Source organism: Callithrix jacchus, chromosome 2 (genome assembly GCF_049354715.1).
Source record: "Callithrix jacchus isolate 240 chromosome 2, calJac240_pri, whole genome shotgun sequence".
Lineage (NCBI taxonomy): Eukaryota > Metazoa > Chordata > Mammalia > Primates > Cebidae > Callithrix > Callithrix jacchus.
In genome coordinates, this window is record NC_133503.1 from 76,912,771 (window position 1) to 76,927,459 (window position 14,689).

Here is a 14,689-nt window from a genome sequence, read left to right on the forward strand (position 1 = left end):
TTCATATTTACAAATCTTTCTGCACCCACATATGTCTTTACCTCCTTTCTTTCCAGCCTCGTCTGAGAGTTATTTTCATTGAGCTAATATTTTCACCTGTGTTCTATATCCTGTTCTCTATTTCCTCAGAGGCCTTGTATTTCTCCTCCACCTCAGATTCATTGTCATCAACATATATGTAAACATGTTCAGATGTGTCATTTTTAATAGCAGAATATCAATCACTCTCACTCTACCTGAGGATTCATTTTCTTTCTCTCTCTCTCTTTTTTTTTTAACCAGTTGTCTATTTCCTCTGCTCCTATTCACTCTTCAGTCCCCTGTAATCTGACCTCTGTACTCTTTATTCCTTAGAACTGGACCCCTTCCTGACACCTTACACTAAAATTAACTCCAGATGGATTAAAGACTTAAACATAAGACCTGGCACCATAAAAACCCTAGAAGGAAATCTAGGCAAAACCATCCAGGACATAGGAGTAGGCAAGGACTTCATGAACAAAACACCAAAAGCATTGGCAACAAAGGCCAAAATAGACAAATGGGACCTAATCAAACTCCACAGCTTCTGCACGGCAAAAGAAACAGTCACTAGAGTGAATCGGCAACCAACAGAATGGGAAAAAATTTTTGCAGTTTACCCATCTGACAAAGGGCTGATATCCAGAATTTACAAAGAACTCAAACAGATTTACAGGAAAAGAACAAACAAGCCCATTCAAAAGTGGGCAAAGGATATGAACAGACACTTTACAAAAGAAGACATATATGAGGCCAACAATCATATGAAAAAATGCTCATCGTCACTGGTCATCAGAGAGATGCAAATCAAAACCACATTGAGATACCATCTCACGCCAGTTAGAATGGCTATCATTAAAAAATCTGGAGACAACAGATGCTGGAGAGGATGTGGAGAAAAAGGATCACTTTTACACTGTTGGTGGGAGTGTAAATTAGTTCAACCATTGTGGAAGACGGTGTGGCGATTCCTCAAGGCCTTAGAAATAGAAATTCCATTTGACCCAGCAATCCCATTACTGGGTATATATCCAAAGGACTATAAATCGTTCTACTATAAGGACACATGTACACGAATGTTCATTGCAGCACTGTTTACAATAGCAAAGACCTGGAATCAACCCAAATTCCCATCGATGATAGACTGGATTGGAAAAATGTGGCACATATACACCATGGAATATTATGCAGCAATCAGAAATGATGAGTTTGTGTCGTTTGTAGGGACATGGATGAATCTGGAGAACATCATTCTCAGCAAACTGACACAAGAACAGAAAATGAAACACCGCATATTCTCACTCATAGGCGGGTGATGAAAAATGAGGACACATGGACACAGGGAGGGGAGTACTAAACACTGGGGTCTATTGGGGGGAAAAGGGGAGGGCCAGTGGGAGGGGGAGTTGGGGAGGGATAGCCTGGGGATAAATGCCAAATGTGGGTGAAGGGGAGAAAGGAAGCAAAACACACTGCCATGTGTGTACCTACGCAACTGTCTTGCATGTTCTGCTCATGTACCCCAAAACCTAAAATGCAATAAAATATTAAAAAAAAAAAAAGAACTGTCCTTGCCATGGTCACCAATGACTTTTGCTTTTGTCGTGGATGCTTTTTAGTGACTGCCGTGGTATTTCTTTTTCCTTTCTAAAATGTTCTTTTTCATTGTTTTCCATGAGATCACTTTCCTTATTTTCATCCTTAGTCTGTTCCTTTACAGATTCCTTTGCTTAGTATGAAAGCACAGTTTAGTAGAAACAGTTGAGTGTAATGCAAGTCAGTGTGGTATAAGGAAGAATCTCTGGTTTCACCTGGATAACTAAGTAGGTCTTTATCATTTACTAGCATACAGACATTAGACAGAGGAAAACTAAAATTGTATTTTCTGTCAAGAATTTGGGATGAAGATGTTTTATGTTGCTAGTTATATATAGTTTCACATATGTTGACAGGGTTAGAGATAAGGCTCTCTTAAGAAATGAAGAATTGTGCCTGATGAACAACCCACACAATGGCAGAAAATGTTCACAAACTGTTCTTCTGACAAAAGTCTAATATACAGAATCTATAAAGAATTTAGCCAGGCACGGTGGCTTACATCTGTAATCTCAGCACTTTGGGAGGCCGAGGCGGGTGGATCACAAGGTCAAGAGATCGAGACCATCCTGGCCAACATGGTGAAACCCCGTCTCTACCAAAATACAAAAAAAATAGCTAGGTGCGGTGGTCCACGCCTGTAGTCCTAGCTACTTAGGAGGCTGAGGCAGGAGAATTGCTTGAACCCGGGAGGCAGAGGTTGCAGTGAGCCTAGATCACACCACTGCACTCTAGCCTGACACCCAGCGACAGAGTGAGACTCTGTCTCAAAAAAAAAAAAAAAGAATTTAAACAATTCAACAAGCAAAAAACAACCACAATAAAAAGTGGACAGTCCAGGTGTGGTGGCTCCTGCCTGTAATTTCAGTATTTTGGGAGGTCGAGGCAGGCAGATCACAAGGTCAGGAGATCGAGACTATCCTGGCTAACAAGCTGAAATCCCGTCTCTACTAAAAATAAAAAATATTAGCTGGGTGTGATGGCATGCACCTGTAGTCCCAGCTATTTGGGAGTCTGAGGCAGAAGAATCATTTGAACCCAGGAGGCAGAAGTTGTAGTGAGCCGAGATCATACCACACTGCACTCTAGCCTGGGCAACAGAGTGAGACTCAATCTCAAAAAAGAAAAAAAAGTGGGCAAAAGACATGAACAGACACCTCTCAGAAGAAGACATCCAAGCAGCCAACAAACATGAAAAAATTCTCATCATCAGTAATCATCAGAGAGAGACAAATCAAAACCACAATGATACACCATCCCACATTAATCAGATTGGCTATTAATAAAAAGTCAAAAAATAACGGGTGTTGTTGAGGCTGTGGAGGAAAGGGAATACTTACACACCCATGGTGGGAAAGTAGTTTAGCCACTGTGAAAAACGGTTTGGAGATTTGTCCAAGAACTTTGAAAGAGAACTACCATTCTACTCAGTGATCTCATTACCGAGTATATATCCAAAAGAAGACAAATCTACTAAAAAGACACATGCACTTGTATGTTCATTGCAGCATTGTGCACAGTAGCAAAGACGTGGACTCAACCTAGGGGCTCATCAGTGGTGGATTGGATTAAGATAATGTGGTAGGTATGTACTATGTAATACTACACAGCCATAAAAAAGAATGAGATCGACAGGGCATGGTGGTTCATACCTGTAATCCTAGCACTTTGAGAGGCTGAGGTGGGTGGATCATGAGGTCAGGAGTTCAAGACCAGCCTGACCAACGTGGTGAAACCCGATCTCTACTAAAAATACAAAAAATTAGCGAGGCATGGTGGTGCTTGCCTGTAATCCCAGCTACTCAGGAGGCTGAGGCAGGAGAATCGCTTGAACCTGGAGGCTGGAGATTGCAGTGAGCTGAGATTGTGCCACTGCACTCCAGCCTGGGCGACAGAGTGAGACTCTGTCTCAAAAAAAATTAAAAAAGAATGAAATTCTGTCCTTTGCAGCAATATGGAGGCAGCTGGAGGCCAGTATTGTGAGTGAATTAATGCAGGAACAGAAAACCAAATACCTCATGTTCTCAGTTATGAGTGGGAGCTGAACATTGGATACTCGTGGAAATAAGGATGGCAACAATAAACACTGAGGACTAGTAGAGCAAGGTGGGAGGGAGAGGGGCAAGAGTCGAAAAACTTAATTGTTGGGTTCTATGCTCACTTTCTGGGTGAGAGCATCAATTGTGCCCCACACTTCAGCATCATGACATATATGCATGTAACCTGCATATATACCACCAAATATAAAAGTTAAAATTATGAAAAACAAATAGCCTGTTGTAAGTAATGAGAAACAGCTCCTAGCATATCCATTCTCCCATTGCCTAGCAGCTGTCCTGTCATTTGTATTGTGTTCGGTTCACCAGACAGTTGTCACTCAGTTTGTTTTCTCTTTCCCTTCTTTACCTCACCCACCCCATTAATCTTTTAAATTGTGGAATGTAATGCATATATATAAAAGTGCATAAAACAAATATGATGTACTGTTTAAATATATATTGTAAAGTAAAGATCCAGATGTCAGCACTATCTGGTAAAAACATAGAAAACAGTCATTGCCCCAGTTCACCTAGTATGTCCCTTTCTGGTTACACTTTTCCCTCTACCTTACTCCTAGAAATAATTACTCTCCAAACTCTTGAGGCCATTACTTACTTTGTTTTCTTTATAGTTTTAAAAACTAAGTATGAACCCCTAGACAAACATTGTCCATTTTTAACCTCTATGTAAGTAGAAAAATACAGTAGCTATCTGTGTGTGTGTGTGTGTGTGTGTGTGTGTGTGTGAGAGTCATTCTCTGACATCTTTTTTGCTTGTTGTCTATTTTTGCCTATAGCTGAAATTCATTCATTGTGATAAATTTTTTTGGAGTGGAATTGCTGGGAACAACTTCATTTCTATTGAGATTTGTTTGTTTAGTACATATGTATAAATTTTTAAAAACCTGTTTTCTAGAGATTATTTTTATTTTTTGAAATAGGGTCTTGTTCTGTCACCTATGATGGAGTACAGTGGCATGATGACAGCTTGCTATAATCCTGACCTTCCAGGTTCAAATGATCCTCCCAGTGCATTTTCTCAAGTAGCTAGGACTACAGATGCATGCTGTCATGCCCGACTAATTTTTTAACTTTTTGTAGAGATGGGGGTCTCACTATGTTGTCCAGGTTGGTCTCGAACTCCTGGGCTCACGTGATCCTCCTACCTTGGACTCCTCAAGTGCTGGGATTACAGGTGTGAGCCACCACACCCAGGAGTTTATATTCATAGCAGCAGCATATGAGTTATATTCATACAAGTAGCATATGAGAATTTTCACTACACTTGATTGCGCTCCACTTTTTTTTTTTTGCTTGTTTTTGTCTTGTGTTTAAACTGAAAACTGTTTTATTTTTCACTTTTCCATACTGGAGAAATAGTAACTAAACTACTTAAAAATATGGGTTAACCTTATTGTGTCATCTTGGTCCATGGCATGGAATCATACATATTTTCATTATGTTAAATATACTCATGTATATTTATTAAGTTAATACTTTTAAAAATCATAGGATAACTATTTTATATATACTAGGTCATAATTGCCACTGTTATTTTTTAAATAAAAATAATTTTGTTTTGCCTTTATTTTTACTCTTTAGTTTTCAGCCATGAACTGGTAATGTTTTATATAAAGATAAAATAATACAATTTTGGGTTTTATTATATAGGTTTATATCTAAGAATGTATATGGAATATTTATTAAAATAACTCTAATGGATCTTTACTTTTCTTTCAAGTTGGCCTTTACCAGAGTTTGATCCAAGCCAGATTCGACTGATTGTATATCAAGACTGTGAAAGACGAGGGAGAAATGTCTTGTTTGACTCCAGTGTTAAGAGAAGAAATGAGGACATATCAGTATCGGTGAGCATCATTCTTGATTTGGTTGACTTTTAGTGTTGATTAGTTTGATAATTCCAGAATTATCAAGCTAAATAATTGGGGCTGAAGGAGAAGGAAATGACTGGATGTTGGAGCTAAGGGATAATGAAATGTTTGGTGAATCTAACATTTTGATTTGAATAGCTGAGGAGTGGTTTGATGCTTAAGAGTCAATTCTGATGCTTAAGAGTCAGAATTGGAGATGGTCAAGCAGACAGTTAAAATCCAAGGCGAACCACAAATGTGATAAGCATGTTTTCTTTGTATTTAGACTGCTAACAACAGCTCAGCAGAACTTGGCTGAGACTGATTTATTTATTTATTTGATTTTTTTTTTAATTATCTCTTATTTTTTATTACTTTTTCAGCAGACATTTATTGAAGTTTTGCTTTTTTTTTTGTATTTGATTGTATCTTATTGAATTTCAGCATATAACCTAACTTTTACTCTTAACTTTGATTAATGCTGTTCATTTTGTGTTTCTTCAGCTGCTCCTTTTTTATGTTAAATCGCCCTGTAGGAATCAACTCATGCGGTTTTTTGAACTCTCCTTGCATGCCTTTTCTGGGATGATGCTTCATTAGTCTCATTAATTTCTCTCCTGCTGATGTCTTTCTTTTTCCCTCTCAGTTAGCTTTTCTTTTTGCTTGGAAGCATTCACAATGCCTCTTTACCCAACACCCACAAAATATTCTTTACTTTTTCCTTCAGGTTTGTGTGTGTTTAGTTCAGGCTACTATAACAAAATACTGTATACTCCATGCCTTAAACAAGATACTTTTATTTCTCCCAGCATATTTGGGTTTTTTTGTGAGGGCTTTTTTCTGGGTTGCAGACTGCTGACTTCTCACTCTACCCTCACATGGTAGAAAGAAGGGGAGTGAACTCTTCACAGTCTTTTTTATAAGGGCACCAACCCCATTCATGAGTACTTCACTCATATGACCTAATTATCTCCTAAAATTTCCACCTCCTCATGTCATATGGTGGGTTAGGACAACATACAAATTTTGAGGAGACACAAGTATTCAGTCCATAATAGTGTTCTTTTCTCTCTTTTCCCATGCCCAGCCCCTTTGTCCTTCTCAGTCATCTTTCTTGGTGTCTGTTGGTGTCTCTTCTTCTCCCTTTATCTCTCTATTACTCAGGCTCTCTAGAGTGTCTCTTCTCAGTCTATCTCTTGATCTCTCCTTGGTCTGTTTTAGTCTCTTGTCTCTTGGGGTTTCAGTAGTAATCTCAAACTAATCAGTCATTACTCAACTTTCTGAAATTTGCCTATAAGCCTACCCTTCTTTTCATTATAAAACTTTTCTGGAAACTCATCAGTGTCTAGAAATCAAACATTGCTGACTACTTTCAGTCCCACTTATTTTATTATGCCTTTATTGTATATACTATTTCTCTTAATTGAAAATTTATCCTCCTTCAGGGTTTATTTTATCACAAGTTTATGAATTTTGTGATTTTCTCTAGGTATATTTATGTTCTTCTCCATCAGAATTCTCATAGTTCTTTGCTCATATTCATAGCCTTCTGTAGCATAGTTGTATTTGTATGTGTATTTGTTATTAGACTGGGAAAAAAATCTTAAAGTAAAAAATTGTCCTGTTACTCACCTTTATTTCGTACACTGCATGCTGCCTTACATGTGGTAAGTACTCAGGACATATTTTGATCAGTTGTAATTAATGTTAGGAAGTTTATTTTTGAAATCCTGTAAATACCTTCCTGAAGATTTTATATCTTCCTTTTGAACACTACTGTACATACTGAAATACTCATTGTTTGTCCTGGGTTCTATATAAAGAAGGACATTGTGTTGTAAATGTTTTTTTAAACTTTCTACATTATAATTTGGGTTCATAGATGATGATGGCATTATGTTTATTATATTATTAGCAGTTTGCTGGATGAAAGTAAATTATTCAGCTTTGCTGTATTTGTACAGTATTATATTTTGCTCTGCTAAATGTTAAGTAACTTACGATTTTTTTTCTTAGTTTTAAAACAGTTTTCTTAGTTTAAAACAATTTACAAGAGAATAAGGACTATAATATTATTTCGAACATACAGTTTACCAAAGCTTTTTTTTTCTTTTGAGACAAGGTTTGTTGTTGTTGTTTTTTGTTGTCGTTGCTTTCTCACCCATGCTGGAGTGTAGTGGCACAATCGCAGCTCACTGCAACCTCTGCTTCCCAGGCTCAAGCAATTCTCATGCCTCAGCCTTGTGATTAGCTGGGATTACAGCTGGGGTTACCACTACACCTGGCTAATTTTTATATTTTTAGTAGAAATGGGGTTTTGCCGTGTTGGCCAGACTGGTCTCGAACTCGGGCTCAAGCAATCTGCCTGCTTTGGCCTCATAAAGTGTGGGATTACTGGCATAAGCCATGTTGCCCAGCATATTTACCAAATTTGTATTGAAAACATTCTTTTTTTAAAAATTAGAACATAATGTCACCGTGAGTTATAAACAGAAAGTCAAGCTTTAGAATGTGAAGCTTGCAAAATTGTTTTACTCTGTTCTCTTTACCAAAAAAGGAATTAAAACATTTTCTCATTTGGAAACAGCTGTTTGTTTGTTTGTTTTTTAATTCAAACTGGAAATAGGCTCTGTCCTCCCTTCCTTCCTTCCATCCTTCCTTCTGTCCTTCCGTTCTGCTATGTTGCCCAGGCTGGATTGAATTCCTGGAATCAAGCAGTCCTCCCTCTTCAGCCTCCCAAGTAGCTGCACTAGTGGTATGCACTACATAAATGCTTTGATTTTGTTTCAGAAACCAAAGTACTTTGCATGCTCAAATAGTGTGGTATGCACCAGTGCAGGTACTTGGGACAGTTTATTATCAGCCGGAATCTGAATTTTAAGATTATTTTTGAAAAAATATCATTTGAAAGTCACCAGGTAGGAGTAGAGGATAGTAATATTTGGGCTTACGCAATTTTTCGTGTGTTTAATTAAATCAAAATCCTATTAGTGATTCTTGTTTACTTTGTAGCTATTCCAGCATTAAAAAAATGGTCACTGTAAAAATACTTACTAAGCCCTTTTAAATGTGTAAGACATATGGTAGTTTTCCTTGTAAAGATTGTAGGTGATCATAATTCACTCTTTTGAGTACCTTTTATCTGTAGTGAGAGAGAAGCCAATATTTCACAGTGGAATATTGATCCATTTTTATGTTTGGTTGAACCAAGGAATTTTCTGTGAAGACTATAACACTTTATTAACATAAGGAGATTATTTTTGTATTTCCGTGCAAAGCAAGCATTGTGTATGTAGAGCATATTTAATGGGATTGCAGACAAAATTAGGAAACTATACGTTTTATTATATTTTAAATTCTATACACAGTGAACTACATAAATGCTTTGATTTCGTTTCAGAAGCCAAAGTAGTTTGCATGCTCAAATAATTTCTTATATAAGTTGAAATAAAATTGTTAATCAGTGTATAGCTTTCTTAGAATACATTTTTTCAGATCTGTTGTATTCTATGAAAAATGACTGTTGAACTATAAAACCTGATTAAAGTGAATATGTGTACTGATCTTAAAGAAGTGAAGAGAGCGTTCTTGGATCTTGAGCAAGAAAGAATTCAGGGCAAGTCCAATAGGTGAAAGCAAGTTTATTAAGAAAGTAAAGGAATAAAGAATGGCAATTCCATCGGCAGCCCAACCCTGAGGCCTGCAGGCTGTTCATTTTTATGGTTATTTCTTGATTATATGCTAAACAAAGGGTGGATTATTCATGCCGCCCATTTTTTACACCATATAGGGTAACTTCCTGACTTTGCCAGTGACATTTTTTTTTTATTACATTTTAGGTTTTGGGGTACATGTGCAGAACATGCAAGATAGTTGCATAGGTACACACATGGCAGTGTGTTTTGCTGCCTTCCTCCCCTTCACCCACATTTGGCATTTCTCCCCAGGCTATCCCTCCCCAGCTCCCCCCGACCGCTGTCCCTCCCCTATTCCCCCCAATAGACCCCAGTGTGTAGTACCCCCTTCCCTGTGTCCATGTGTTCTCATTTTTCCTCACCTGCCTATTAGTAAGAATATGTGGTATTTCGTTTTCTGTTCTTGTGTCAGTTTGCTGAGAATGATGTTCTCCATATTCATCCATGTCCCTACAAAGGACACGAACTCATCATTTTTAATTGCTGCATAATATTCCATGGTGTATATGTGCCACATTTTCCCAGTCCAGTCTATCATCGATGGGCATTTGGGTTGGTTCCAGGTCTTTGCTATTGTTAACAGTGCTGCAATGAACATTCGTGTGCATGTGTCCTTATAGTAGAACGATTTACAATTCTTTGGATATATACCCAGTAATGGGATTGCTGGGTCAAATGGAATTTCTATTTCTAAGGCCTTGAGGAGTCGCCACACTGTCTTCCACAATGGTTGAACTAATTTACACTCCCACCAACAGTGTAAAAGTGTTCCTATTTCTCCACATCGTCTCCAGCATCTGTTGTCTCCAGATTTTTTTGTAAACTGTTATGGTGCTGGTAGAGTGTAGCAGCAAGGATGACCAGAGATCACCCTCATCACCATCTTGGTTTTGGTGGGTTTTGGCCAGCTTCTTTGCTGCAGCCTGTTTTATCAGCAAGGTCTTTATGACCTGTATCTTGTGCCAACCTCCTATCTCCTTCTGTGACTTAGAATCCCTTAACCATCTGGGAATGCAGCTCAATAGATCTCAGCTTCATTTTACCCAGCCCCTATTCAAGATGGAGTTGCTCAGGTTCAAACACTTTTAACAGAAGAAACTTCCCATGTTTGAAAAAATATTGCGATGTGGTTTCAGTATAAACACTAATATTGGCAAATGAATCCATTGTGATTTTATCATGCTCCTATCCTTATCCTAGACATTGTTTTTATGTCAACAATAGTGCAATGCTATTTCATGAGTTCCCAGTGAAGTTATATGACTATTCACATGGATCAGCTTTCACTAATTATAAACAAGGATAAAGTCATACATCAGTAAATTTGTATAACTTTGGAAAGATGAATATAGATTTTAAGGTATGCGAACACTCTGATGCATCATACAGTGCTAATTGGGTAGTTGAGTCTTATTTATAATATCAAATTTGCACATAGGATTTAAGTTAATATATAGGAATCAGTAAGCTCGATATATGCAAATAGCTTCCAGTTTGAAGACATAAAAGTGAATGGTTCATTTAAAATAGCAATTAAGGCCAGGCACGGTGGCTCAGGCTTGTAGTCCTAGCACTTTGGGAGGCTGAGGCAGGTGGATCATGAGGTTAGGCATTCGAAACCAGCCTGGCCAACATGGTGAAATCCTGCCTCTCTGAAAATAGAAAAAAATTAGCTGGGCATGGTGGTGCATGCCTGTAGTCCCAGCTGCTCAGGAGGCTGAGGCAGGAGAATCACTTGAACCTAGGAGGCAGAGTTTGCGGTGAGCTGAGATCTTGCCACTGCACTCTAGCCTGGGCAACAGAGCAAGATTCTGTCTCAAAAAAATAAAATAATATAAAATAGCAATTAAAATGACAAAGTGGGCCCAGCGGGGTGGCTCACACCTGTAATCCCAGCACTTTGGGAGGTTGAGGCAGGTGTATCACGAGGTCAGGAGATCAAGACCATCCTGGCCAACATGGTGAAACCCCATCTGTACTAAAAATAAAAAAATTAGCAGGGTGTGGTGGCACAGGCCTGTAGTCCCAGATACTCAGTAGGCTGAGGCAGAGGAATCACTTGAACCCAGGAGGTGGAGGTTGCAGTGAGCCAAGATGATGCTACTGCACTCCAGCCTGGCATCTCAAAAAAAAAAGAGAGACAAATTGCCAATGCATACACTTAACCAAATCTGTAAGTTTAGAACTTTAAAAGTCTTCTTAAGGGACATGAAAACATACCTCAATAAATAGAAAGGCAAAACATATTCTATGCCAGTACTTAATGTTGTAAAATAGTCCATAGTACTTTGTGAAATAATGCTATCACAGAAACAATGTTATCCTTATTTTTGTATGTGGGGGGTGAGTTAGTGTCTAGAACTAGATAGTGAATTATAAAGTTCAAATGGAAAAAAAATTAGCAATGATCGGTTGGAAAACTGAAAAAGAGGGTAGCGAGGATAAGTGGTCCTATCACATTTCAAAATTGCAGTACTGCACAGTCTCAATATTTAAAACAGTGTGTTATTGACACATAAATAGGCAATAGACTAATGGAGCAAAATAGAGGATCAGAAATACATCCAAATACATGCAGGAATTATGGTTTATGATTAAGGCATCATCTTAAATGGTGCTGGGATAATTGGATAGCCATGTGGAAGAAAGATTAATTTGGGCTTGTATTGTTATTACTTACTATTATTATTTTAGAGATGGGAGTCTCACTGTTTTACCCAGGCTGGTCTCAAACTCCTGGGCTCAGGCATGAGCCACTGTGCCTGGCCTTAATTTGGATTCGTATCTTACAGTATACATCAGGATGAAACCAAGTATATCAAACATTTGAATGTAAAAATATAAAACTATAATATTACAAAAGAAAAAATGAGGGAGTTCCTATATATCTGTGGAGTGGAAAAGGTATTTCTAGGTTGGGTGCGGTGGCTCACACCCGTAAACCCAGCACTTTGGGAGGCCAGGGTAGGTGAATCACTTGAGGCCAGGTGTTTGAGACCAGTCTGGCCAACATAGGAAGGCCCTGTCTCTACAAAATCACAAAAATTAGCTGGACGTGGTGGTGAGTGCCTGTAGTCCCAGCTACTGGGAGGCTGAGGCAGAAGAATTGCTTGAGTGCAGGAAGTGGAGGTTGTAGTGAGCCAGGATCACATCACTGCACTCTAGCCTGAGTGACAAAACAAGACCCTGTCTCAGAAACAAACAAAAAAGGACAAACATGAACATTCTTCTACGTAACATGAACATTTTTCTGTGTAACCACAATACAGCAAAAATTCAGAAAATTATTTATATATGATAACCAAATAATCCTCAGATCCCATTAAAAATTGGCAAGTTGTCCAAATAAGATCCTATAGAACCAAAGGATTCAGTTGAGAATCTTGTATTGCATTTATTTGTTGTATCTCTTTAGAGAAAGATCCCTTGCATGCACATTCACAATAGTATTCGAGCTCCTTTGAGAATCTAATCCTGAGCCTGATGTGACAGGAGGTGGAACTCAGGTGATAATGCTCACTTGCCCACCACTCACCTTCTGCCATGTGGCCTGGTTCCTAACAGGCCATGGACTGGTACTGGTCTGCAGCCACCCCCTGGCTTAGAACACATAGTACTTAATTATTTTTGTTGACTGAAGAAATGGTGGTTTGTGATAATGGAAAGTCAAGCCAACTGGGTTTTGTCTGTAGGTAGATAACGGATTTACTAGCTCTTATAGCCATGGTGAAGTTACCTAACCTGTTTGAGCTTCACATTTCTCATCTGTAAAATAGGATCAATAATATCTACCATGTTTTGTATTAGAGAAAATGTACAATAAAGCCTGGCATTTTGTTGGTGATCAATAAATAATAAGGTTATTAAGATGTGGCCAAGGATACCAGTAGTAAAAATACCCACATTTTTATCAAATGTTGAAACATGCCTGGAAATACCTGGTGAAGTCTCTGACTTCAGTTTTATCAGCCCCTCATTTTAACTGTTTTCTAGTAACAGTTATAACTAGGTCGAATGCAGTGGCTCACACCTGTAATCCCAGCACTTTGGGAGATCAAGGTAGGAGGATCACTTGAGCCCAGGGGTTGGAGACCAACCTAGGCAACCTAATGAGACCTTGTCTCTACAAAAAGTAAAATTAACTGGATAGGGTGACACGCTTGTAGTCTCAGCTCTGTGGAGATAGTTAGAATATTATAACTATTATGTATTATATTATTACATATGTATGTATATAAAATACACACACACACACACACACACACACACACACACACACACACACGTTCCCTTAAGTGTTGTTAGGTAGGATTTTTCTTCCCATTAAACAAATAACAAATTAAGGTTTAGAGAGGCCAATTAACTTGCTCAAGGATCCAAGTTTTGAACTCACATCTAGTTCTAAAGCTCTTATTCTTATTACATTAAATTTTTTTGTTAGAGATGATTTGGAGACTACTAAATGTAATTTTTAATGATGCTTTTGGTGATGTTGGTAACTATAGAACAATCAGTCTTCAATAAATGATTTTATTCAGATTGTTTCTTCTAAAAACCTACCTGAGGTCTGTTAAATGGTAGACTGGACATACTGGTAACTATGATAAAGCACTGGAATACTTTTAGGAATATCACTGATGTTGGTGGATTGTAACTTTGGTAGTTGTGAACAGTGAAAGACATAGAGAAGTTATTGGAGAGGAGAAAGAGAAAGGGGAATTAAAAAAAAAAAGAAATACATTTTTCTTCCACATTAGACTCCACAGTCATCTGGTCCTCGGTTCATTCTCTTATTAAAAATTTATTCATTACATTAATGTATTCTCATTTAAAAAGATTAAACATATATATTTATGTGTGGTTAAATCTAAAAGTCTCATTTGCATTTCTCCTTTCATCCCTGCATTTCTACCCAGAAAAATAGATAATTTTTTATGACAATGTTACTTACGTTAACTTGGGTTTATTGTTATATTTAAAGGAATGAATAAGTATTTTTAAATTGTCTTAGTTTTAATTTCTAATTAAAATATGGAAAAATATTGATAGATATAACCCGTGTACACAAAAGGCTCTTGGGATCCTTGATAATTTGGAAGAACATTAAAGGTTGTTTGTTTGCTTTTTTTTCAGGCGGGGGTTGTTTGTTCGTTTTGAGACAGAATCTCACTCTGTCACCCAGGGGGCAGTGCAGTGGTACAATCTTAACTCACTGCAACCTTTGCCTCCCAGGTTCAAAAGGTTCTTGTGCCTCAGCCTCTCAAGTAGCTGGGATTATAGGCATGCGCCACCATGCCTGGCTAATTTTTGTCTTTTTAGTAGACATAGGGTTTCTCCATGTTGGTCAGGCTGGTCTTGAACTCCTGGCCTCAAGTGATCTGCCTGCTTCAGCCTCCCAAAGTGCTGGGATTACAGTTGTGAGCCACCATGCCTGACCCATAAAAGGATTTTGAGAGCAAATAATTTG

General features: G+C 38.1%; 1 protein-coding gene across 3 annotated transcripts in view; it reads left to right on the forward strand.

Moving 5' to 3' along the window:
• The window catches only part of FNIP1 (folliculin interacting protein 1), a 179,893-nt gene that overhangs the window by 60,162 nt on the left and 105,042 nt on the right, over positions 1-14,689 (forward strand). For 2 of the 3 annotated variants that reach the window (XM_002744624.6, XM_008991521.5), the window contains exon 2: positions 5,398-5,524. In XM_002744624.6, coding sequence (XP_002744670.2) covers positions 5,398-5,524 — 127 coding nt within the window. Of the gene's footprint in view, positions 1-3,003; positions 3,199-5,397; positions 5,525-14,689 lie in introns of those variants that run through there. The other variant, XM_035290940.3, reaches the window with a different exon arrangement.